This window comes from Dendropsophus ebraccatus, chromosome 8, assembly GCF_027789765.1.
Source record: "Dendropsophus ebraccatus isolate aDenEbr1 chromosome 8, aDenEbr1.pat, whole genome shotgun sequence".
NCBI classification, from domain to species: Eukaryota; Metazoa; Chordata; class Amphibia; order Anura; family Hylidae; genus Dendropsophus; species Dendropsophus ebraccatus.
Genome location: NC_091461.1, coordinates 9,558,338 through 9,585,928, shown reverse-complemented (window position 1 = coordinate 9,585,928; position 27,591 = coordinate 9,558,338). Strand labels below are relative to the sequence as shown.

The 27,591-nt window shown below is 48.6% G+C and overlaps 1 protein-coding gene across 1 annotated transcript in view; it reads right to left on the bottom strand.

Annotated features, from left to right (window-relative positions):
- Positions 1–8,422: 8,422 nt before the first annotated feature.
- GPAM (glycerol-3-phosphate acyltransferase, mitochondrial) overlaps positions 8,423–27,591 on the bottom strand; it is a 40,110-nt gene continuing 20,941 nt past the window's right edge. The window contains exons 9-21 of the mRNA XM_069979785.1: positions 26,976–27,075; positions 25,540–25,752; positions 25,344–25,457; positions 25,135–25,220; positions 24,429–24,538; positions 22,106–22,176; positions 21,767–22,031; positions 20,907–21,049; positions 19,459–19,536; positions 18,950–19,087; positions 18,063–18,252; positions 15,637–15,695; positions 8,423–11,530 (exon numbers count right to left, since the gene is read on the bottom strand). Coding sequence (XP_069835886.1) covers positions 11,414–11,530; positions 15,637–15,695; positions 18,063–18,252; positions 18,950–19,087; positions 19,459–19,536; positions 20,907–21,049; positions 21,767–22,031; positions 22,106–22,176; positions 24,429–24,538; positions 25,135–25,220; positions 25,344–25,457; positions 25,540–25,752; positions 26,976–27,075 — 1,684 coding nt within the window. The 3' untranslated portion in view covers positions 8,423–11,413. The remainder of the gene's footprint in view (positions 11,531–15,636; positions 15,696–18,062; positions 18,253–18,949; positions 19,088–19,458; positions 19,537–20,906; positions 21,050–21,766; positions 22,032–22,105; positions 22,177–24,428; positions 24,539–25,134; positions 25,221–25,343; positions 25,458–25,539; positions 25,753–26,975; positions 27,076–27,591) is intronic.

Below are 27,591 nucleotides of genomic sequence, written 5' to 3'. Positions count from 1 at the left end.
TACGCACGCGGCGATACCAAACATGTTTATTTATTTATTTTTATTTATAAAATAGGAAAAGGGGGGTGATTCAAACGTTTATTAGGGGAGAGGGCTTTTTTATTTATTTTATTTATTTTTACACACATAGTAGAAGTCCCCCTGGGGTTAGGGTTATTCCCCCTGGGGTTTGAGTTATTCCCCCTGGGGTTAGTGTTGTTCCCTCTGGGGTTAGGGTTATTTCCCCTAGGGTTAGTGTAATCCCTCCCTTGGGTTAGGGTTATTCCCCCTGGGGTTAGGATTATTCCCCCTGGGGTTAGTGTTGTTCCCCCTGGGGTTAGGGTTATTCCCCCCGGGGTTAGAGTTGTTACGCCTGGGGGACTTCTAGTATGACTGCTTTGATCTCTCATTGAGATCTATGCAGTATAGATATAAAGATATAGTGTAGATATTTTGCATAGATCCATGAGATCTGTGCTCTATTGCTTTCGGCTGCTACAGCCGAGAGCAATAGAGTGCCGAGCCAGGATCAGCGCCATTACGGCGCAGACCCCTGCCCGGGACAGATGCGGGGATCGCTCCTCCGCGACCACGTCATGGGGGGGGCAGTCCTCTCACTAGACCACCAACGATGGGGGACAGCAAGCATTTAGATGCAGCTGTCAGCTTTGACAGCTGCATGTAAACACCTAAGTAGCGGGCATGGCGATAAGACCTGACCCGCTAATAGCTGCGGTCCCGGGCTGCATATAGCATGCAGCCCGGAATCGCGGCGGTTCAGAGTGGGGTCGCCGCGCGCCCCCTCTGAACTCCCCTAGCGATGCCAGAACGTACAGTTATGTCCTGGTGCGTCTAGGGGTTAAGGTAGATTTTGCTATTGCTATTGTAAATGGTTTTAGACACACAATTCTACTTCAGACTCCATGGGAGAATCAGATCTGTGATATTCGCTTTGAGCCGGTGATAACGTGACCCGTAGATGTGTTCATCTCTAAGGTGACATCACTGGGTTATAGACAGGGCTGCGCGCTCCGCTCCTATAGGGATGGCGGTATTATTGTCACCGAGAACATGGCCGCTTGTCGTCTTTTATTACCAAGCTGGCACGGGTTCACAGCGGCTGCAGGATGACTTACGATTCTTTTTAGCAGCCTTAAAACGCGTCGCCGGAGGGTTCCACAGCGAGATGCGGCGTCTGATGGAAAACAGAAGATGTTTGCTCTGCCGGGAGCGAGCGAGCGCGGCGGCGGCTGCTACAGCTGAGATCGGCTTTAAAGAAGTGGATCGGGTGCTGCCAGGGGATGGGGGGGGGGCATGACGGGAAACTGAAGGATGAGGTGATGTAATTGCATTATGGACATCTTCAGCCGTCTCGGATCCATTAATCAGCGGGCAGGATACGATTAGAGCAGGAAGGCGGCCTGGACTCGCTCCGAGCACATGTCCCACCCAGCAAAACGCATTACACATTAAAGTGGGAGCGCTGGCCGGCTGGGGGGACGTTGTGTCTCCTCCAATCTGCTGCCAACTCCAAAGTGATTGCTTCTCCTCCTCTCCGTCCTCCCGCACAGCCGAGACCTCACCAGAAGCTTCTGGGCCCCGGCGCTAAATTAGTGCAAGCGAAGCTCCGGCTGCCGGGCATGATGGGAAGTGTAGTTTTACAACAGCTGGAGGGCCGGAGGTTCCCCATCCCTGGGATAGGAGATAACTGACTGATCATAGGGGTCTGACCACTGATCCCCAGATACTGAGTGGTACCTGCCGAGCTCGGCCCTGTGAGAGGGGTTAGATCTGTGTATCTTCACCCACTGCTCAAAGTCACTAATGGCAGGCAGAGGACCTGAACATGATGGGAAATTAAAGGGGTACTCCGGAGGGGAAAAATAATTCAACTGATGTCAGAAAGTGATACAGATTTGCAATTTACTTCTATTAAAAAAAATCACCAGTCTTCCAGTACTTATCAGCTGCTGTATGTCCTTCAGGAAGTGGTGTATTCTCTCCAATCTGACACAGTGCTCTCTGCTGCCACCTCTGTCCATGTCAGGAACTGTCCAGAGCAGTAGAAAATCCCCATAGAAAACCTCTCCTGCTCTGGACAGTTCCTGACATGGACAGAGGTGGCAGCAGAGAGCACTGTGTCAGACTGGAAAGAAAAAAAACACTTCCTGCAGGACATACAGCAGAAGATAAGTACTGGAAGACTGGAAAAATTTTTTTAACAGAGATCGTTTACTAATCTGTATAACATTCTGACACCAGTTGATACTTGTTTGTCGGAGAGCCTCTTTAAGGTTATATTGAAAAGTTGCAGAACTTTTTCTTAACAAAATTCCTTAAAGCGTGGAGTTGGCGAGAGTTCGGTCCGGGAACAGATTGAGCTGATCCCATAGTATATAATTCATCATGTGCGGTGGCTGTCAGCGTCCTGAATGGATTTATAAGAAATATCCATTATAAATCAGGATCCATTCACAGCCGCCTTATCGGACCTCGCAGTGATGGCGCCATTGTGGCGGCCATGGCTCTTGATTACGGTTTTGAGGAGGTTTTTATCCATCAGTGAAGAGGCCATTTCCATAATTTCCTTCCTCGCACATTGAGAATAGACGTGGCCCTGGGAGAGGTTTATCAGTGTCAGGGCGGGTGACGGAGAGAGCCCTCGTGTGACACCGGACCCTCAATACACGGCTGACGCCCCATTCACCAGAATCACCGATCATACAAACTACAGGGACGTGCTCTGTGTGTGCTGCAGAGACGAAATCTCCAACTACTGCACAACTACAACTCTCAGCAGGCTCCTTCCAGTTCATATCATTTGGAATTAAAGGGGAACTCCGGTGAAATGTTTTTAGTTTGATATCAACTGGTTCAGAAAGTTATAAAGATTTCTAATTTACTTCTATTAAAAAAAAATCACCAGTCTTGCAGTACTTATCAGCTGCTGTATGTCCTTCAGGAAGTTCTGTATTCTCTCCAATCTGACACAGTGCTCTCTGCTGCCACCTCAGTCCATGTCAGGAACTGTCCAGAGCAGGAGAGGTTTTATATGGGGATTTTCTGCTGCTGTAGGGAGTTTCTGACATGGACAGAGGTGGCAGCAGAGAGCACTGTGTCAGACTGAAGAGAATGCACCACTTCCTGCAGGGCATACAGCAGCTGATAAGTACTGGAAGACTGGAGATTTTTAAATATATGTCAATTACAAATCTGTATAACTTTCTGACACCAGTTGATTTGAAAAGGGAAAAAAATTTAAAGGTTGGAGGTCATGTCAGCGGGGGAGGGGGGGGGGTGTTGGTGCTCTGCATCATCCAATGTGACGAAAGAGGAAAAGGTAAGATGATTGCAGCACATGGGGCGGCCATAGCTGCTGTATATACTGGGATGTGGATGAGGCGGCCGTAGCTGCTGTATATACTGGGATGTGGATGAGGCGGCCATAGCTGCTGTATATACTGGGATGTGGATGAGGCGGCCATAGCTGCTGTATATACTGGGATGTGGATGAGGCGGCCATAGCTGCTGTATATACTGGGATGTGGATGAGGCGGCCATAGCTGCTGTATATACTGGGATGTGGATGAGGCGGCCATAGCTGCTGTATATACTGGGATGTGGATGAGGCGGCCATAGCTGCTGTATATACTGGGATGTGGATGAGGCGGCCATAGCTGCTGTATATACTGGGATGTGGATGAGGCGGCCATAGCTGCTGTATATACTGGGATGTGGATGAGGCGGCCATAGCTGCTGTATATACTGGGATGTGGATGAGGCGGCCATAGCTGCTGTATATACTGGGATGTGGATGAGGCGGCCATAGCTGCGGTATATACTGGGATGTGGATGAGGCGGCCATAGCTGCGGTATATACTGGGATGTGGATGAGGCGGCCATAGCTGCGGTATATACTGGGATGTGGATGAGGCGGGCATAGCTGCTGTATATACTGGGATGTGGATGAGGCGGCCATAGCTGCGGTATATACTGGGATGTGGGTGAGGCGGCCGTAGCTGCGGTATATACTGGGATGTGGATGAGGCGGCCATAGCTGCTGTATATACTGGGATGTGGATGAGGCGGCCATAGCTGCGGTATATACTGGGATGTGGATGAGGCGGCCATAGCTGCTGTATATACTGGGATGTGGATGAGGCGGCCATAGCTGCTGTATATACTGGGATGTGGATGAGGCGGCCATAGCTGCGGTATATACTGGGCTGTGGATGAGGCAGGCCATAGCTGCTGTATATACTGGGATGTGGATGAGGCGGCCATAGCTGCGGTATATACTGGGATGTGGATGAGGCGGCCATAGCTGCGGTATATACTGGGATGTGGATGAGGCGGCCATAGCTGCGGTATATACTGGGATGTGGATGAGGCGGCCATAGCTGCGGTATATACTGGGATGTGGATGAGGCGGCCATAGCTGCGGTATATACTGGGATGTGGATGAGGCGGGCATAGCTGCTGTATATACTGGGATGTGGATGAGGCGGCCATAGCTGCGGTATATACTGGGATGTGGGTGAGGCGGCCGTAGCTGCGGTATATACTGGGATGTGGATGAGGCGGCCATAGCTGCTGTATATACTGGGATGTGGATGAGGCGGCCATAGCTGCTGTATATACTGGGATGTGGATGAGGCGGCCATAGCTGCTGTATATACTGGGATGTGGATGAGGCGGCCATAGCTGCGGTATATACTGGGATGTGGATGAGGCGGCCATAGCTGCTGTATATACTGGGATGTGGATGAGGCGGGCATAGCTGCTGTATATACTGGGATGTGGATGAGGCACAGGCGACCCCACGGCTCCGGCACATATGTCTCGGGCCATAAGGCTTCATCTTCTCATTTTCCACATTGAAGCGACTGATGGTTTATTAGAGATTTGTTGAGCACATCAGCCCCGGGCTCCTCCAGCCGGTGGCCGCCATGCTGCATTACACCCCAGCAAATGGAGTTACTGGGAGATTTTCTCATTTCTATAAATCAAATTACAGAAGAAGCAAAGAAATAATCTGAGACGTATAATAATAATAAAATAGGATTCACACATCCAGGATCTGAGATATCAACATTGCAGGCTATAAGGACGGGAGGAACAATAGGGAGCACTGCAACTCCCAGCAGTCACAGTGTGATCGCTACATAGACTGATACATTGTACATAGCTAGTCCTGCTCCCAGCTGTATTCAGTGTAGACAATGCTCTGTGAGCTCCAGACTGATACATTGTACATAGCTAGTCCTGCTCTCAGCTGTATTCAGTGTAGACAATGCTCTGTGAGCTCCAGACTGATACATTGTACATAGCTAGTCCTGCTCTCAGCTGTATCCAGTGTAGACAATGCTCTGTGAGCTCCAGACTGATACATTGTACATAGCTAGTCCTGCTCTCAGCTGTATCCAGTGTAGACAATGCTCTGTGAGCTCTTGTTATTATTGGGGCATCAGATATGAAAGGATGGGGTGATGCATGTAGTGACCCCACTATCCCTGACCCTGAGGGTTTCTCTTCTCCCTTAGTTCCGAGCGTCTCCTCTTCTCCATGTAATTGGGGCCGGATAGGGATCCATTACCGCGGCTGGGGCAGATTAAAAGCTTTATCGACAGCCTGTCTGTATAATTGAATCTGGCCGCTATTTCCACATCCGCTCTTAGAGGCTTCAAGGTTAGGAAACCTTTCTCCGTATCCGCACGCCCGGAATCATTCACTCTGCCCCCAGCGCCGCTCTCTACATACAGATGCGGAACTGTTACAATCAGGGCTGTATAACAGCTGCTGCTGCCCTAGGCACTAAACCTGAAGACGCCCCATCTTCACGCACCTATTGGCGATACCCGACCTGACCAATACTACCATACACTCACCCACCTGGAAAAGACACCAGATTTACTGGCAAGTCTGAACGGGAGGAGGGTAACTAAAAAACTAAAAAATTAGTTTTTTCTGTGTTCCCTGCTCCGTGGTGCTGCCCCCCTGCAAGGTGCTGCCCTAGGCACCGGACCACGGGTGCCTAGTGGTAAATACGTCCCTGGTTACAATGTAACATTATTAGTAGAGGTCACTTATATATCTATATACCCAGACACATGGAGGGGTATATACAGGGCCCAGATCTATATACCCTGATACACGGAGGGGGCCCCAGATCTATATACCAAAAAACACGGAGAGGTGGATACACCACCAGGCTGCGGAGCAGTTACTTATAGTGCAGTGCTTCTTCCATTATCTCCTATTGGAATCAGACAGGATACAGGTACAATCCACAATACAACTGGGAGAGAGACCATAAGCTCCATCATGGTGGAGGGAGAGATGTATGGCGGAGGATACACTGGATACATTGTAACAAACCCTCAGCGGAAGCAGAACGCATTCCCATTCACTATACAATAATTACACTTCCATACTTGTTATTATCTATTCAGTCTCCTTCCCCCAGGTCTGAGTTCCTGCTTTCTGCTGGAGAGACACAAATCTGTGTGAGCTTTTCTCTGTCGCTCCCTCCTCTCTGAGACAGCTGATGTAAACAACTCCCTGGCCGGCTTTATCTGCAACATTGTAGCTTCTTTGTAATGCTGGGAGGATTAATCACAGTGAGTAAATCAGCAACTTGACCTCAGAATAATCCTCGCAGTATTACAAAGAAGGAATTATTAGGAGTCTCCTATATAGAATACTGCTGCTCTCTGTTATCAGCCACATCCTGACCCATAAGAAGGAAACACATTCTTCTCAGATTCTTTCTAAAAAGTTTATTACTCAGGTTTGATATGATTATTGATCACATGTAGAGGTCACATGATGCCGGTACACGAAGTGATGACGTATCTTGCATAAGTTATAACAAGGTGCATGGAAATTCAAGTATCAGGAGAATCTGAAGAGTAAATGGTTAATAGCCCAGACCTCTCCAGCATCTGATCGTGGGGGGTCTGTGCTTGTCAGTACTTTACACTGCTGTGCAGCTCCTGGGGGGCGGGGCTGCAGTGTGATTGACAGCTCCTTGTATATACTGAGAGATCTGCACTACCATAGAGCGCTCTACGATCTCCCAGCAGAGCACCAGGAGCGGCAGCAGCAGCAGGCAGACCTATGGGTTGATGGACTCCATATCCCATCCATGCATGAAAACAATGAGGATTGCTACATACATAAGGGGTATCCAGGATTAGAATAACATTGCTGCTTTCCTCCAGAGACAGTGCCACCCTTGCCCTTTGGGTGCAGTATTGCAGCTCAGTTCCACTATGTGAATGCTGCCAAGCTGACATGTGGTTTCTAAGCCAGTTTTTTTGTAATCCTGGATAACCCCCCTTACATGTATATGGTTAGAAGCCCTCCATTTACATTTCTAGCATCAATTTCACCAGCAATCCATACAGGAAAAGACAGGCTACATCTTACAGGGATGAGCAGGATAATAGTAATATTACATTACATTCTGTGCTTCAGTATGGTGGCCATACACTATACGGCAGGGATGGGGAACCTGCAACCCTCCAGTTGTCCAGGCATGATGGGAATTGTAGTTTTGCAACAAATGGGTGGTTGAAGGTTCCCTATCCCTGCTCTAGAGGCACAACCTTTGGCTGTCCAGGCATGATGGGAATTGTAGTTTTACAACAGCCGTAAGGCCGCAGGTTGTGCACCACTTCTATAAAGTAATATCAGCGTTCTGCATAGATTATCTATAGGTGTATTGTGCGCTATAGGGACTATGCATACCTGGAGGGGTCCCAGGGGTCTCTTGCCCCAAGTTTCCTACCAATGAGGTTAATAGGGTTATGATACTGATAGGTTGGAGTCTATCCGGTCCTGACTCACAAGCACCTTGAGTTACCTGGAGGTAAGTAGCAGCATTAGTTACGTTTTGCATAATCACAGCAATTAATGGGTTAATAAACTACAATTACACTAAAGCAATGCAGTCAAAACACCAGAGAGAAATGAGATTTATATGAGGGTCCCCAGAGTGAGGTTTGCATAGGGTCATATAGGACTTAGTTACTCTGCTTTCATTACCATCATGTTTTATGATCTAATCACATCCAGAGCTGCACTCACAATTCTGCTGATTTCTTGGTTAGTGCACTGCATTTAGCTGTGAGGTTACATGAGGTGGAGAACTGCTGTCACTTCCCAAGGAGGAACCAGAAATCCAAAGAATAATCTACAAAGTGGATGGGAAGGGTCAGGGTAGAGAGGTGGGATGGCCTGGACCCCTTTTCTTTATGCCCCCATTGTTTAGCAGATATTCCCTTCATGCCTTAAAAGCTCAACACTGGCAATAGCAACACTCAACTACAACTCCCAGCATGACCCAACCTCCTGTGCTTTGTGATTCAAGCAAAAAGTTGTGCTAGTCAAATGAAGGTAAAATTGCCGAAATCACATGACCTTCCTCGGAGTTGAGTCGTAGAAAATCCAGAGCTGCTTGTACACTAATGCTGGGAACTTCCTACCTATAACCTCACAGCTTGTAGTTTGCTCCCTGCTGGTTCAGTGTCTGTACAGAACATGTTGTGCCATTGTGCGTTGTGGGACAGGAACTCTGTTGTATACAGCAAAATGATATTAATACATCTCCCATGGTGCAATGCAGCAGATCACAGTATATTATGTCAGCTAAGGTGCCCATAATCGGATTACAGCTTTAGAAGTGACTGGAGAATAAGAACAAGATAAAGCAAAGCGCCAGCAGCATAACCTCTGATGTCCGGCGCTGAACAGTTACAGAATATACACTGACACCTGGAGGAAGGTCTGAGACTGTCTGCTGAAAACTCCGGGACACATTCTCAACATATACATAAACCATTTACATAAAAAAATTATATGTTACTAGCTTCCATTGCAACATGGAGCCTGAAGGGGGGGGGCACAGAAGAGCCCAAAAGAAAGGGGCACAGAAGAGCCCCAGAGGTAGGGGACAGAACAGGCAGAAAAACAAAAGGGCCCAGAGAAGCCTGGAAAGAGGAGAGGGCACAGGGGAGAGCTGAGGGAGAATAGAGAAACCTGGAGGGAGAGGCACAGAAGAGTCTTGGGGGAGAGCACAGAAAAGGCCAGAGAGAGAGGGCACAGGGGAGTGCTGTGGGAAAGGAGGAGGAGCCTGGAGGGTGGGGCACAAGAGAGCCTGGAGGGAGGGGCCTAATGAAGGTTTCTCTTAGAAAATGGACCTTAAAAGAGGTGGGGCTTATGCAGATGTAACCCCAAACTGCTGCTTCTAGAGGTTTTGTCTGTTTTACTGCGTGCCTCAGGGCATAACCTAAAAACATTTGTACCCATGTACCCTTGTCGTAACACACTGGCAGAGTTGCAGTAACTTCTCTACCGTTAGTACAGCAAGTTAGCAAAAGTGTGAAATTAGAATAAAATAACAAAAAAAATTTATATTTACATTTTTGCCCTGTAAGTGGGCAGAGGATTTCTACGGTGACCTTCGTCATTACAGCCCTTGGATTACCGTCCCGCATCGGACAGACGTTAGTACTGACAGATCCTAAATAAATTAACAAGACTACTATAGCCCTCCCTATATACATATAGTACCGCTATCCTTACTGCTCAGTAACCTACATCTTACTACCCACCGGGCAGACCCGATCATTCGGGCACCAACCCATGATCTGGAGCATCAGCGGAGGACGCACGGCCTCATTTCTAAAACCCACCATATACAATGGGGGGGGTCTCCTTTACAATGAATGTATATATCAGTAGACAGCAAAGGCTGTAAGGGGCCTGCGACCCTTAGTGCCCGAGGACCCGATCCGCCCCCTATATATCATCCTTGACTAGAAACCCTAATCCTAACCAAATTTAGGAAAACTTCACGTGCAACAATGTAAATAATTTCGATTGGCTAAAACTAGAAACAAGCAAAAACGATCCATCCGGTTCACCAAAATTGACTTCCATCTATACAATACAGACGGCAAACAAACCACAACCGGGCTACACTGATCCCACTGTATCCCAATGGCGGGAAAATCGGTCTGCAAAACATTATACTGGAGTATATATAGCCAATGGATCCCGGAGCTGAGACACAGGCCTGTTACCTGTCCGTCCGTGGCTAGCCCTGGAATGTCGCCCTTTTCACCGCCAGTCTCCATAATTGACCAAAATCCCCAATAATCTGCCAAAATTAGTCTCATGAGGGAGCAAATTCCGAGGCACCAAAGAGCACAAGTCACTGCACAATACCGCACCCAGCTGATGAGCGCCACGTGTTGGTGACCGACTGGCGTGACTTTTCTGCACTCCATAGACGCCAATGTAACTCATGTCTAACTGTAAAATTCACTAAGGCTACAAGAAGACCCGAAGTCTCAAAATCCTATATACCCAAAATTTTATGTAACTTAAAGTGGGTATTCCTCTCAGATACATGTTGAATCATCCCCCCCTCCTGGAGACTCACAATTCATTCCTTGTGTGCCATTAACATTTCTATCTCCTTCCCCCAGTTCTGAGCGGCTGCTTTTTGCTGAAGACACAGAAAAATGTATAAGAGCTGTTTTCTCTCAGCTTCTCTCCTCCTCTTACCATAAGGCTGATATAAACAGCATCCCAAGGTAGACAAGGTCAAGTTACTTGTGACTTCACTGTGATTACTCCTTCCTGCTGTACAGAGAGCAGAACGGCCAGGGACTTGTTTACATCAGTCGTCTAGAGGGGGGGGGGGGACAGAGAGAAAAGCTCACACACAGTTTTCTGTGTCTTCAGCAGAAAGCAGCAGCTCAGAACTGGGGGAAGGAGACAGAAAAGGTAACGACATATGGAATGAATTACGAGTCTCCGGGATTTCACATGTATTTTGTGGAATACCCCTTTAAGAGTCAAGTTTTAGTTTCGCCTATTCCAGTTAAGTCTACACTTCTACTTTACCTCTATAGAAGAAAAGAAAAAAATTTCCACCTTTTTGGACACTGGAATTCTGTTGTGCAACCAACGTCTGTTGTGCATCGTATAGCACAAGCATCCATGTAATATATACATCACCAAATTCTAATAAAAAATCAATTGGGGGGGGGGGGGGGAGCTTGCATGAATCAAAAAGAAATGCAGAATATCAAAGCTTACATTCACAGGGCCGGATCTGCAGCTAAAGGTGCGACTACCATAGTAATTATGGTAATGGTACATGGGGGGGGGGTAAGCTTTCCTATGCGGTGTGCGTCAGGCAGCATGTCATATATAGTCACTATAATGGAAGGTTCTCCAGTCCCTTGAATAAAAAAAATGGGCGCAACCGGTCACAGTTGAATGGGCGCTGGAAGATCACGGATTCCATGTTGCAGGCACTTGTCTGTGGATGTAGAACGTTCAGCGCTGGCGCCGGGCCTGGATGTAGTGTAACCAGAGCGACGGTAGCGCCTTATGTCGTCACCGGTCCCTGTGAGGTCTACAACACCATAAAAGCCACAATAAAGTCCAGCAGTTTGTGCCGGGTGCTCTGAGGTAAGAAAGTGCTGCTTAAGTCCAAGAGGTTTCTGCCATTCTCTTTGTGAACCTGAAACACCTGGAAAATAAGAACAGAAATGAGAGTTTACTGTGAGTATACGGCTTATACACGTACAGTAGGGGGATGAGTCAGGGTCGGAATAAGGGACCCCACATCTCAAGGAGCAACCTAAACCTGACTCCCTCAATACCAGGGGATGGCAAACTAACTCATTCATTACCCTAGACCATCAGGAGTATTACCATTGCCTTCTTCATTACCCTAGACCACCAGGGGTATTACCATTGCCTTCTTTATTACCCTAGAGCACCAGGTGTATTACCATTCCCTTCTTTATTACCCTAGAGCACCAGGGTTATTACCATTCCCTTCTTTATTACCCTAGACCACCAGGGGTATTACCATTCCCTTCTTTATTACCCTAGAGCACCAGGGTTATTACCATTCCCTTCTTTATTACCCTAGAGCACCAGGGTTATTACCATTCCCTTCTTTATTACCCTAGAGCACCAGGGGTATTACCATTCCCTTCTTTATTACCCTAGAGCACCAGGGGTATTACCATTCCCTTCTTTATTACCCTAGAGCACCAGGGGTATTACCATTCCCTTCTTTATTACCCTAGACCACCAGGGGTATTACCATTCCCTTCTTTATTACCCTAGACCACCAGGGGTATTACCATTCCCTTCTTTATTACCCTAGAGCACCAGGGGTATTACCATTCCCTTCTTTGTTACTCTTGAGCACCAGGGTTTAATGATTAACCCCTTGAATACACTAGACCACCAGGAGATTATCCATTAATCTTTTCACCACTTTAGAACACCAGGGGTATTGCAATTAACCCATTCACTACCCTAAACCACAAGGGGATTAAATATTAACCACTTCATTGCCATAAGTCACCAAAATCTTAACCATCAACCTCTTCACTGCCCTGGACCACCAGGGGTTTAATCATTAATCTCTTCCCTGCCCTAGCACACATAAGATTTAACCATTAATGTCTCAGTATAGTACACCATCAGGAGTTTCTCCCATAACTCTGTCCCACCCTAGGCCACCAGGGGTTTTTAACCTCTAATCTCTGACCTAACCCTAGACCAAAGGCATTTGACCATTTAAGTAATACTAAGGTTAAAAACTTTTTTCTTTCAAATCAACTGGTGTCAGAAAGTTATATAGATTTGTAATTTACTACTATTTAAAAATCTTCAGTCTTCCAGTACTTATCAGCTGCTGTATGTCCTGCAGGAAGTGCTGTATTCTCTCCAGTCTGACACAGTGCTCTCTGCTGCCACCTCTGTCCATGTCAGGAACAGTCCAGAGCAGGAGAGGTTTTCTGTGGGGATTTGCTGCTGTTCTGGACAGTTCCTCACAGATTTTAAAGGGACAGGCCTTGTTTTTTTTCAAACAATCATCTCCACGACCACCATTACAGTATAGTATAAAAGCATGTGAAGACTGAAAAAACAATGACACGTAAGGCAGTAAGAGAAAGCGATGACTACACTGGGCCGGTGCAGGGGAGAGGCGGCCGCCTCTTTATGGCTGCAGCTTTTCTAAGCCTCCTCTTCTCCTCTGTGGCTCGGATATGTCGCCTTTTTGTTGTTTTATTCCGTATCTGTCTGTCTGACCCCGGGGACCCTCACATATCCGCACAGCACATGGCAAACTTTCATTCCACCATTAGGTAAAAACATAGAAGAGGAAAAAAAAAATTCTGAGCGCATTAATCCTGGGGCAGCACTGCTCAATGGAAGCGGCCGGCGGCAGCACAAGTGGAGGACTGAGAGCGACAGAGGAGCTGGAGGGGGGGAGCGACAGAGAGGAGCTGGAGAGGGGGGGGGGGGGGGGCGAGAGCGACAGAGGAGCTGAAGGGGGGGTGAGAGCGACAGAGGAGCTGGAGGGGGGGGGGGGGGGGAAAGCGACACAGAGGATCTGGAGGGGGGGGGAGCGACAGAGAGGAGCTGGAGGGGGGGGGGAGTGACAGAGAGGAGCTGGAGTGGGGGGGAGCGACAGAGAGGAGCTGGAGTGGGGAGGGACAGAGAGGAGCTGGAGAGGGGGGGAGCGACAGAGAGGAGCTAGAGGGGGGGGAGCGACAGAGAGGAGCTAGAGGGGGGGGAGCGACAGAGGAGCTGGAGGGGGGGGGGCGACAGAGAGGAGCTGGAGAGGGGGGAGCGACAGAGAGGGGCAGGAGAGCAACAGAGAGGAGCTGCAGTGGGGGTGGAGAGCGACAGAGAGGAGCTGGAGAGGGGGGAGAGCGACAGAGAGGAGCTGGAGAGGGGGGGGGGGATAGCGACAGAGAGGAGCTGGAGGGGGGGGGAGCGACAGAGAGGAGCTGGAGAGGGGGGGGCGAGAGCAACAGAGGAGCAGGGGGGAGAGCTAAAGAGAGGGGGGAGAGCGACAGAGAGGAGTTGGAGGGGGGAGCGACAGAGAGGAGGGGGGGGAGCGACAGAGAGGAGCTGGAGGGGGGGGAGCGACAGAGAGGAGCTGGAGGGGGGAGCGACAGAGAGGAGCTAGAGGGGGGGAGCGACAGAGAGGAGCTGGAGGGGGGAGCGACAGAGAGGAGCTGGAGGGGGGGAGCGACACAGAGGAGCTAGAGGGGGGGAGCGACACAGAGGAGCTGGAGGGGGGGAGCGACAGAGAGGAGCTAGAGGGGGGGAGCGACAGAGAGGAGCTGGAGAGGGGGGAGCGACAGAGAGGAGCTAGAGGGGGGAGCGACAGAGAGGAGCTGCAGTGGGGGGGAGAGCGACAGAGAGGAGCTGCAGTGGGGGGGAGAGCGACAGAGGAGCTGGAGAGGGGGGAGAGCGACAGAGAGGAGCTGGAGAGGGGGGGAGAGCGTCAGAGAGGAGCTGGAGGGGGGGGGGTGACAGAGACAGAGGAGCTGGGGGGGAGAGCAACAGAGAGGAGCTGGGGGGGAGAGCAACAGAGAGGAGCTGGGGGGAGAGCAACAGAGAGGAGCTGGAGGGGGGGTGAGAGAACTGAACAAAGAAAAAAAAGAAAAAAAAAAAAGTCTAGCCTTTCAGTAGTATCGCGGCAACAAGCAAATATGTGATTAATGCTCCATGGTGATGAATCTCAGGATGATAGTAAGGGGTTAATATGATCATACAGGCAGGTACGGATTCCTGGAGTAGCAAATAAAATCACATATATACACAAAGAGAGGGTGTGGGGGGGGGGGGGTTAATTTATCTGATTAATTATACAAATAAAAAAAAACACACAAAAAAAAGTTACTTATTTACATATCTGATTAGTTATTACATTTAATAATTTATCTGATTATCTTCCGGATCACTTATCTCATTATTTAATTTATACGATTTATTAATTTATTAGTCTGACAATTTATTTATCTACCTGATTAATTATCTCATTCATTTATATAATTTAATTGATTATTTATCTATTTAATTTACATGATTATTTACTTATCTGATTTATTTATTTACTTCTGTAATTTTGTGTTATTTAATGCGGTGCTACGGCAAAAAATAAATAAATCTCCAGTCTTCCAGTACTTATCAGCTGCTGTATGTCCTGCAGGAAGTGGTGTATTCTCTCCAGTCTTCCAGTACTTATCAGCTGCTGTATGCCCTGCAGGAAGTGGTGTATTCTCTCCAGTCTGACACAGTGCTCTCTGCTGTCAGGAACTGTCCAGAGCAGCAGCAAATCCCCATAGAAAACCTCACCTGCTCTGGACAGTTCCTGACATGGTCAGAGGTGGCAGCAGAGAGCAATGTGTCAGACTGGAAAACACCACCTACTGCAGGACATCCAGCAGCTGATAAGTACTGGAAGACTAGAGATTTTTAAATAGAAGTAAATTACAAATCTATATAACTTTCTGACACCAGTTGATTTGAAAGAAAAAAAATTGCCGGACTACCCCTTTAATTTATTAGTATTATTGCAAATGCAGTGCAGTATGAATACTACATGACATACAATTTAAAGGGGTTATCCAGGATTAAAAAATCAGGTTGGGCGCGATACAAAAATTAAACTCCAATCTCTTTAATGCAACTAAGCTACTAAAATTCCCGGATAATAAATCCTTCTCCGCCGGTCCGGGGATTCATGGCTGCCCTGCAGGTCACACAGACGGCCGCTGCCGCTACATACAACGCTACATGAGGAAAGTGAATACTCACCCCGAGGTCCACAAAGGTCTTCACTGCGTTCCTGGCGAGGCACAAAGTGGCACTTTCAGCTAAAGGGAAAAGAGAATAGAAAAAATGTATACAAAAATGTATTTTATCCAATGTGTCAGGGGGTATAGGAGAGGGATTAACCCCGGAGGGGCCACGGCCCAACATGGAGGAGGAGGAGGAGTATAACATCACAAAGGAAAAAAACAAACATCATAATAACAACAACAATTCACTTGCTTGTATATCAGCTGCTAATGTGGTGTACCGATCGTGTGGAGGAGGTGTGGCCGGTCACTTGCCAGATGGTTAGGTGTGACATCAGTTCTATGGTGGTTGGCCAAGACTTAACCGTGCCCAGTGATGTTGTGTAGTGATGCCAGTGCTGGTTGGGCACACAGGTATAGTGACACACCTGCTTTTAGTTTAATGGGCCGGCTATACCTTGTTGTTCTGTGTACAGTGACCTGCTGGGTTGTTGCGGGGTCCTTTGGGTACTTATCACGGTGGTCCGGAGTGGAATAGTGACCCACCCAGACTATTGGTACTGCCACCCACAGAAAGGGGAGATGACCCAAGGAAGGTGTGTGTACTGTGTCGGTGCTTGGTGAGGAATCACAGAGTCTCTTTAGCATAAATATAATCTTGTTTACTCTGAAGACACTTGAGGTAGGCAGCAGATAATACAGCTTTGCCTTGATATAAGACTTTACACTTGATAAGACACTTAACACTTTAGGATCCAGATCTGTATTGAGGGTAAGAGGAGTGGTACAGCCGTGCTGACTGGGTTGCGTGCTGTGAGGTAGAAGAGAGGATCAGAGAAGTAGAGATGAGGATGTCGAGAGAGTCCCAACCCAATGTAGTACTGTGCTCTGTCGAAACTTCGGAGGTAGAAATGGAAGAATACTTGAGAAGAGAGAGAATACTTGTGCCTGTGTTTTGACTCTTTGGTTTTTGCACCACCTATTGCCGAACAGTGTTGAGTGACCTGTCCTAGAGGTTGACACAAGCCCCAGACCTTGTTACCTGGGATAAGCAGAATGCTGAGGGTTCCCTGAAAAACATGGAGATAACTAGTGTATGGAGAACATGGGGAGATAGAGTTCATAGGCTTCTAGCAACTTTGCTCCATCCGGATCAGTTCCTTTCCTTTCTTTATGGATACTGTCCTGCACTTTGACTCTGCTTGTCCACGGCGTCGGTTAGGATGATCCCTGACTTGACCTCTCTAGTGAAGGTTTAACACTGTATAGTGTTGCATAGAGTTACTTGAGAAGAAACTGTAACTAGCTGCATGTCCTCTGGTCAACGTCTAGACTGCACAACTTAGACTGGGGACCTGGCAGGAGCCAGGGCCCAACTGTCTACAGCAGTTCAGGCTTGTGTCTTTCCTCTACAGAATCCAACGACGAAAGACCCTACACTTCCGCTACCCATGTGACTGCCTATCTACAGCCACTGTAAGGTACGCTGTGAGTGGATGAGGAGTGCGTATGTGAGAATTAAAGAGAGAGATAATAGGTGAGAAGAGGAAAGAACGCTCATTGGCTTACGGATCCATGTGATATACAAACAAACAATAACCCCTTAAGTAAAACAGCTGTGTAATACAGTAACTGAATATACACACTTGCAACAATGACATCTTGGGCAAAACTCTGGTACTACTACATCACCACTTACACTCAAAAAGTAAAGGCTTTTATGAAGGGTGTAACCAATATCAACACCCATGGTGGGACACCACACTAGCTTGAGACACTGCACTTACCCCTACTAAGGGGGATGGGGCACGCTCGCAGTGTTCAACCAAAATAAAAAAAATGGTTTTCAAATGAGCTGCTGTTCGTCCTGCAGGAAGTGGTGTATTCTCTCCAGTCTGACACAGTGCTCTCTGCTGCCACCTCTGTCCATGTCAGGAACTGTCCAGAGCAGCAGCAAATCCCCATAGAATTTGGGCCCTTACACAACTAGACATGTAATAATAAGACAAGAGCTGCAGAGGTGAGAAGAAGAAGAGAAGCTATTTCTGAGATTTTTTTGCAAATCATAAACTGCTCCCACACTGCCCTCTGGTGTCCTCCTCTGATACTACAGAAAAAAAACAACCAGCTACAGAAATCACATCCCTGCTACTGTCATAATACACAACCTACAACCCAACCAACACAGAGGACGGGCTGGAGGGGAATACAAGATTAACTATTTCTCAAGGCAGATTTGTAAATCTTAGTGAAATTTGTGGCCATCCTGCTTTGCATTTCGGGTTTCCTTTTGCATTGTAACATGTTATTTGTACATGGCTGATGGCTTCATCCATACACAAAGACATTGCAGGAGGAAATACATCTCACACATCACACCCAGGCCTGCAGCGCCATCTACAGCACAGCCCACTGCATTGCATCCCACCATCAGACACTCACTGTAGACGGCGACTTTCCTCTCAGTCCTGGTGAGCAGGTACTTGTGCAGGTTCTGGGTGAACTCTCGCTCTGTGACGGCTCCGGAGAAGTTATGGATGAAGGAGGCGGCTGAGCTGTAAGCCTCCAGGGTGGGCCCCAGCAGTCTCTGCAGGAAGGTGATGAAGCTGCGGTGCTCCTGCGCTGGGCTCACCTGCATCAGACAAGACACCAGGTGTATTACTGTACAGGACGGAACTACTGACACTTCATGGAACTGATGTGGGAATCCGGAGTGACTAGTAGAGAGAGGGGAAGACTAGAGGGGGTTGTGGCAAATAAATTATCCCCTAGGCCAGTATCCCACATATCTCCCCTATCCCAGTAGCTGGACCCCCATGATCAGAAAGTTCTCCCCTATCCCAGTAACCGGACCCCCATGATCAGAAAGTTCTCCCCAATCCCAGTAGCTCGACCCCCATGATCAGACTGTTCCCCCTATCCCAGTACTTGGACCCCCATGATCAGAAAGTTCTCCCCAATCCCAGTAGCTGGACCCCCATGATCAGACTGTTCCCCCTATCCCAGTACTTGGACCCCCATGATCAGAAAGTTCTCCCCAATCCCAGTAGCTGGACCCCCCATGATCAGACTGTTCCCCCTATCCCAGTACTTGGACCCCCATGATCAGAAAGTTCTCCCCAATCCCAGTAGCTGGACCCTCATGATCAGACTGTTCCCCCTATCCCAGTAGCCGCACCCCATTATTAGACTGTCCCCCACTGATCCCAGTAGCCGGAGACCCATTATTAGAGTGCCCCCCCCCCCCCAATATCCCAGTAGCCGGACTCCCATGATCCCCTATCCTGTGACTCGGGACCCTCTTTAATAAGATAGCTATGTTTTTGTACCTTCAGATATCGGTCTCTTTGCTCCTCTCCGAAATCGCTGTCTTCGTCCTCCTCGTCGCTCCGCCAGCGCACATGCTCCGCCATCTTGTTACCCCAGGTGGTCTCTGTCAGGTTCGGGCTCCCGTCCTCCTGATCTTCCTTCGATTTCAAGGGAAATAAAAATAAACCCAAGTCCAGTCCAGCTCCCCACAACATCCAGACATATAACCACTATGTATAAGATCACGTCCGATACTCCATTCACATCCAAAGCTGCGCTCTTCACACTCCTACTAACCCCTAACTGCTGCATACTGACAGGTCTGTGCACTACATCTCCCACAATGCAATACAGAACGTCCTATACACAGACAGTGAATCCTGAGAGCAAACAGGAACCTAGCAGAGCAGGGAGTGCAGCTCCGGATGTGACTGGAGTAAAGGATATGATGGGGATCTGGGTGATGAAGGGCAGTGGGTAGGAGAGTGAATAATGTATAAAACTATAAAGCAGGACACACAGCGGTTACCTCCGCCACCAGGAGCACCCCGTACGTGATCAGCCGCTGCACCGCCTCGTGGCACACCTGGTAAAACATCTGACAGGGCTGAAAGACAGAGACATCAGTAAGAAGGACATCCGCCTCCCCTCCTCCACATCACCTGATACAGTACTAGACTTCAGCACTAGGTGGCAGTATTATGATCACTGTAAGGCACCGTTACATGGGCACTACTTGGCAGTAATATTAGACGACTACATGAGCACCATATGCTGGTTGTATCTGACCACTGGATGGCGATGTTACTAGGGCACTGTGTGGCGGTACTATACCACTGCATGGTAGTATTATTTGGTTACCACGTGGTGGCATTATCTGATCCCTGCACATGGGCACTAATATTGGACCATTGTATAGCAATATTATTGGGGCACTGGGTGAGGCATTAGTCAGTGACCCCATGAATATGTTACACATTACTATTCCTAATGTCCAGGACCATCACCAGCAGGCAGTCAGTGACCCCAGAAACACATTACATATCACTATTCCTAATGTCCAGGACCATCAACAGCAGGTAGTCGGTGACCCCAGAAACACATTAAACATCACTATTCCTAATGTCCAGGACCATCACCAGCAGGTAGTCAGTGACCCCAGAAACACATTACATATCACTATTCCTATAGTCCAGGACCATCACCAGCAGGTAGTCAGTGACCCCAGAAACACATTACACACATCACTATTCCTAATGTCCAGGACCATCACCAGCAGGTAGTCAGTGACCCCAGAAACACATTACTACACCTAATGTCCAGGACCATCACCAGCAGGTAGTCAATTACCCCCAGAAACACATTAGGAATAGTGATGTGTAATGTGTTCCTGGGGTCACCGACTACCTGCTGGTGATGGTCCTGGACTATAGGAATAGTAATGTGTTTCTGGGGTCACCGACTACCTGCTGGTGATGGTCCTGGACATTAGGAATAGCGATATGTAATGTCCAGGACCATCACCAGCAGGTAGTCAGTGACCCCAGAAACACATTACTATTCCTATAGTCCAGGACCATCACCAGCAGGTAGTCAGTGACCCCAGAAACACATTACATATCACTATTCCTAATGTCCAGGACCATCACCAGCAGGTAGTCAGTGACCCCAGAAACACATTACTATTCCTAATGTCCAGGACCATCACCAGCAGGTAGTCAGTGACCCCAGAAACACATTACTATTCCTATAGTCCAGGACCATCACCAGCAGGTAGTCAGTGACCCCAGAAACACATTACATATCACTATTCCTAATGTCCAGGACCATCACCAGCAGGTAGTCAGTGACTGCAGGAGCACATTACATATCACTATTCCTAATGTCCAGGACCATCGCCAGCAGGTAGTCGGTGACTGCAGGCGCACATTACACATGAACCTTCATGTAACGCAGCTCCGGCACCTCTCACCTTACCAGAGCAATGGTTCCTTCATTGGAGAGCAGGTAACACAAGGCAGCGGCGGTGCGGAGCAGTCTCTCCTGGCTGACCATTTCCTCAGTGGTTCCTAACGTCCCGTCCGTCGCCCTTCTGCTCAGCTCCACATGCAGAGCGCCGGCTAAAAAGCACAAATCATTATTAAAGATCATGGACCTAAGGGAGGACCCCGCCCAATCCTGTACTGTGAGGAACCCAAGTTTTACCCCTTAGATGCCACAGCCTATAGTGACCGCAGCATCTAGGCGGCTATCTGATCAAACCTTCCGAGCAAACAGGTCTTTAAAGGGGCACTCTGGCGAAAATATTTTTCTTCCAAATAAACTGGTATAAGAAAGTTATACAGATTTGTAAATTACTTTAAAAATCTCCAGTCTTCCAGTACTTATCAGCTGCTGAATGTCCTGCATGAAGTGGTGTATTCTTTCCAGTATGACACAGTGCTCTCTGCTGCCACCTCTGTCCATGTCAGGAACTGTCCAGAGCAGGAGAGGTTTTCTATGGGGATTTGCTGCTGCTCTGGACAGTTCCTGACATGGACAGAGGTGGCAGCAGAGAGCACTGTGTCAGACTGGAGAGAATACACTACATCCTGCAGGACATACAGCAGCTGATAAGTACTGGAAGACTGGAGAATTTTAAATAGAATTAATTTACAAATCTGTAGCTTTCTAAACCAGTGGATTTGAAAGAACAAAAATATGTTGTTGGAGTACCCCTTTAAGCACAGACTCAACAGTGAGTGCTGCTCTGGAGGAGACTCGTTCCTCTAAGTTATAAGTGAATGTAATTCATACAGTGGTAGGGGCCGTCCTCCATCACGGCCAGGGAGACTCACCCACAATGGCCTCCGTGATGTAGACATGAAGGACTCCATTACTGTAGAAGCTGAGCTCAAACACGGCCGGGATGTTGGTGTTGGGGGCAATGAAGAACTCGTTGCTGGGTCCGGAGTGGGTGATGACCACGGAGTTCCCCAGAAGGTGGATGGCGTGCATGACCACGTCCTCGCAGCTGCCAGAAAATCCCAGGTCAAAGTCCCGGGCCAGGACCTCCTCCTTCATGGAGAAGAAGTCTTCCACCAGCAGCGAGAGGCTCACCCCCTAGAGACATGGCGGCCAATGGTCAGGAGCGAGGACACAAAGATGGAGGAGCATGAAGAGCGAGCAGGACTCACCTCCCGATAGCGGTATAAGAGCAGGCAGGCCACAATGTGGGTAGACATGACGGCACAGCACTGGTCCGCGGCTGCAGGAGGAACGTCAAAGAGGTGAGAAGGTCCCCCAGAATCCTCAGCCAAAGCCTAAGAGGGTCAAGACTCCTGAGCGGCAAGATCACGCATCACCCAGGAGTCAATGCTTCCCATAAACTGCTGTGTGACCCCAATACCCAGGAGTCAATGCTTCCCATACACTACTGTGTGACCCCAATTCCCAGGAGTCAATGCTTCCCATACACTACTGTGTGACCCCAATACCCAGCAGTCAATGCTTCCCATACACTACAGTGTGACCTCAATACCCAGGAGTCAATGCTTCCCATACACTGCTGTGTGACCCCAATTCCCAGGAGTCAATGCTTCCCATACACTACAGTGTGACCCCAATACCCAGGAGTCAATGCTTCCCATACACTGCTGTGTTACCCCAATACCGAGGAGTCAATGCATCCAATACACTACTGTGTGACCCCAATACCCAGGAGTCAATGCTTCCCATACACTGCTGTGTGACCCCAATACCCAGGAGTCAATGCTTCCCATAAACTGCTGTGTGACCCCAATACCCAGGAGTCAATGCTTCCCATACACTACTGTGTGACCCCAATACCCAGGAGTCAATGCTTCCCATACACTACTGTGTGACCTCAGATATGGATATCCAGGAGTCAATGCTTCCCATACACTACTGTGTGACCCCAATACCCAGGAGTCAACGCTTCCCATACACTGTGTAGTCGCAGGTTAGCTGTCAGTACATGCTGGGAGTTGTAGTGTAGTCGCAGGTTAGCTGTCAGTACATGCTGGGAGTTGTAGTGTTGTCACAGGCTGACAGCTAACGTGCAACAACACTACAACTCCCAGCATGTACTGACAACCTGTGACAACACTACAACTCCCAGCATGTACTGACAGCCTGTGACAACACTTCAAATCCTAGCATGTACTGTCAGTACATGCTGGGAGTTGTAGTGTTGTCACAGGCTGTCAGTGCATGCTGGAAGTTGTAGTGTTGCACCAGCTGGATACACACAGAATGGGAGAACCCTCTCTGACACTACATGACAGTCCTCCAGCTCCCAGCATGTCTACTAACTCAGCTCTGCTACACTGGCCCAGCACATGTTCCTCTCAGGTGTCTCTCACTTCTGACCTCTTCAGTGTACGGGAGTCGGGGAGGAGACATCACCAGTGTGGGTGACATTGGGGGAGCATGATCCCAGCTTGTGCGACACAGTGCCTGCTGGACTCACAGGACACGCTCACCTGGCCACCATGTTTGAATTAGGCAGCACCAACAGCTGCAGCATCCCTGTCAGCAAACAAGCGTCCTGTCATGTGTCACATGACACTGAGGAGCCTTCCCATGAATTACTCCGCGGGATGAGGTGATGGGGGCGCGCAGCAGTTCTGGTCTCCTGGGGGCGGCAGGCGAACGGCCCAGCAGCGGGTGCCCTGACCTGCAGGAAGAGCAGCTTGCCCGTAGTGCTACAGCTCCCTCTGCAGGTCAGAGCGCACTTTTCAGATACACACATTCACTCTCACACACATTTATTCACTCACTCTCACACATACACACACACAATTATTCACTCTCACACATATTCACTCTCACACATACATACATACACACACATTCACTCTCACACATGCATACACACATTCATTCACTCTCACACACACTCCCAAACATACAAACAGGCACTTACATTTCATTAGGAAGCTCCTTACATCTTCCCAGCACCTGCAGCTCCTCTGTCCTCCTCCTTCTCACCGGCACCAGCTCTCCCGCCCCTCCCCCTCCTCATCTGCACGGGGCAGGAAGGAGTCTGTGAAAGCCAGGAGGGTGAGGGCCCCGGTAACATCTCCACACAGCACAGGGGAGGGAGCAGGACCCCCAGGCTGCAGCTTAGTCAGAAGAACAGGTCTGTAAAAGTCCGTTCTTCTCACTAAGCAATGCAGTGTCCTGGCAGCTGCCGGGCCCCCCTCTGTGAGTCAGAGAGCCCGGGCCCCTTACAGCACTTCCGTCAATACTGCCCTGATGGCGGCCCTGCTACTGTGTGACCCCACTACCCAGGAGTCAATGCTTCCCATACACTGCTGTGTGACCCCGATACCCAGGAGTCAATGCTTCCCATACACTGCTGTGTGACCTCAGGCACCCTGGAGCCATGACCCCAGCATAACAACCACCTGATGTTTATAGAAGATAACATAGCTGCTTTCTTCCAGTAACAGCAGAAGGTTCTTAGTACACTCCAATGTTGTCCTCCTTACTTACTGAACAGGACATGGTTGGCCAGGTTGGTGATGATCTGCCTCCGGATGGGGCTGTCTGCCCGCAGGTCGGGGGTGGCGCTCACCACGCTCTCTGTCACAGCGTCAGTCGGTCTAAAATCAGGAAAACACAAAAGTAAGAAAAATAAAAATAAAAGTACTGCTCAAAGTCAAAGTCCCAGATGTTGACATTTTACTGTAAAGAAAGAAACGTAAAGCTCCTGACCTTTGTATATAAGTTGCTGCTTAAGGATCAGTTCACACTGAGAAAATTCGGCGGAATTCCACCTGCCTCAGTGTCAAACGGCGTCTCTATGGGAGGGCTCGCGTGCCTCCCCTCAAAGAATTGACATGTCAATTAATTGAAGCAGAGGAGAGCAACGAATTTACTCAGTGTGAACTGGTCCTAAGGAGGAGATCTGCATCTTACCAGACTACTGTATGTGTTTCAATGTTTTACTATTTGTTTAAATCCCGGCTTACTGTCAGTGACTGGAAACATTGGGTATATATACTGAGACTGACATTTCATGCAGCATTTTGTGCCTTTAACATTAATAAATCTGACTAAAATTGTCAGGCCACACCCCTCCCAGTAAGCCACACCCCTCCCAGTAAGCCACACCCACTGCACGTGCTTTGTGATTATTATAAGCGCAGTAAACAATATAATACATTGATGAACTGGGGGGAAAAAAACATGATCCCACCTGGAGGAGAGGATGGCCGGCAGCAGCGCCTGCTCCAGACACAAGGGGGCGGGCGGCGGCTTTTGTCGCTGACTCTCCAGATATTCCTGCAGAAATTGTGAACAGAAACTTTTAAAAAGTTGAAAACTTTATTAAACTTTTCCTAGTTCCATCTCGGAGAGTTGAGTGACAGGGCGGCCATGACACTAACATAGGAGGGGTTCACTTACTTTAAGGGAGAAGGGTTGAGCAAAGTCAACCCGCACGCAGCCATAGTTCTTCCGCAGCATTCGGAGGACCCCCTTAGCGATGCCCCAGAGAGACTCGTCTTTCTTGGGCTTGCCCTTAGGAGATAAAAGTTTGGGGGTCACCTTCGTGGATCAGAGCTGTGACCCCGATGGAGGTGGGAGAAGCCCCGACACTCACCATCTGCTCGCTGTTATAATGTCCCTCTATGATGCGATCGTAGGAAATCCCCACCGGGATGATGAGGACATCGGGGACGGAGCTGCTGCACAGGGTGTCCACAATGACGGAGAGCAGGCCGGCTCTGCCGCACGACGTCTTCCCGCTCCGCGAGCGCGTCCCCTCCAGGAAGATCTCCAGGAACTGATGCTGACATAGGAGCTGCTCTATATACTGCAGGATACAGACAGCGCGGGGTTAACACAGGCCGGGGGGGGGGGGGGGGTTCAGGGGTCACCAGCAGAAACCCTGTGTGCAATATGGAACTCACCACCAGGGGGTGCTGCAAGATCAGGACTGAAGAAGTCCCTGCTAAAGACATGGACTGGAAGCCACTAAGCTGGTGTATCTATGGCTACCAGGTATGATACAGTCTGCTGTATCCAAATCAATCATGTGTGATACAAACTGGTGTATCTAAGTTCATCATGTGTGATACTTTTATATCAGCTGCAAAACACTCAGTAGGTGATGTATCTAAGCCTTGTTTGATACTACCTGCTGCGTCACTGTAGCTAAGTCTAATCATGGGTGATACGGCCTAGTCAGTGTTTCTAAGCATGTCTGCTGAGCCATTGTATCTAAACCCGTCAAGTCGGACACCGGCAGCACACTAGGTAGTTGCTGTATCTAAGTTTTTCATGTTAGATACTGTCTGCTAAGGTGGTGCAACTAAACCAATCATGTATGATACTGTAACTACATCCATGTGTGATACTGTGCTGCTGAGGTAGTGTATCTAAACCAATCATGTATGATACTGTAACTACATCCATGTGTGATACTGTGCTGCTGAGGTAGTGTATCTAAACCAATCATGCATGATACTGTAACTACATCCATGTGTGATACTGTGCTGCTGAGGTAGTGTATCTAAACCAATCATGTATGATACTGTAACTACATCCATGTGTGATACTGTGCTGCTGAGGTAGTGTATCTAAACCAATCATGCATGATACTGTGCTACTGCATCCAAGCCTATGTGCAATACTGTGCCACTGAGGTGGAGTATCTAAACCAATCATGTGTGATACTGGGATACTGTATCTAAGCTTTGTGTGATACCGTGCCACTGAGGTGGAGTATCTAAACCAATCATGTGTGATACTGCATCTAAGCCCATGTGTGATACTATCTCACTGAGGTGATGTATCTAAACCAATCATGTGTGATACTGTGCTACTGTATCCAAACCAATCATGTGTTATACTGTGCTGCTGAGCCCCTCTATCTGAGCCTATCATGTGCAATACCATGCAGACAGCTGAATGTACCCAAGAGAAGATGTATCTAAGCTTATGATGTGTGATACTTTCGGTCTCCGCCGGCCATGTACTGTGCTCAGCCTATTAATATCCCCATAGATAATGGAGGGAACCCGATCCGGCACGTACCCCGTGCAGCAGGGAGCGGTACAGGACGTCCTTCTTGCCATCTGGGGTCTCGTCCATTTTTCGTCGGATGAAGAATCCGCCCAACAAGTGAATCAAGGTGCTGCCAAGTGAGCAGAATAGCGGTGAGAGGGGGTGGGCGGCCGCTGGGGGTAGTCATCCCGGGATAACCCTCAGGTTTCATCATCCACAGCTCAGAGGGAGCCGGGTCACCTTGTATTATTACACCAGGACAATGACCCGGACTCTGTGTATTCTCATCTGACCCCAGGTCACAGCTCCAGCTCTGCTACATCCTCCCCCATCATGTGTATCTGACCATCTATACTCCTCCTCTATTACAGTGACTATATAGCACTATGTGGGCATGGCTCACAGCTTGTTCAGCCTGAGCTCCCTGATTCATGAACAGAACACCAGAGCAGTGCAGACTGACACCCAGCATAGACCCAGCAACAATGAGAAGGAGTATAGGGCGATCAATGACGTCTACAGGGGACAGGCTGCAATAATGGGGTCAAGTATAGGGGGATCACTGATAATAAGGGTGAGTATAGGGCGATCACTGACATCTATAGGGGACAGATCCTGATAATGAGGAGGAGTATAGGGCGATCAT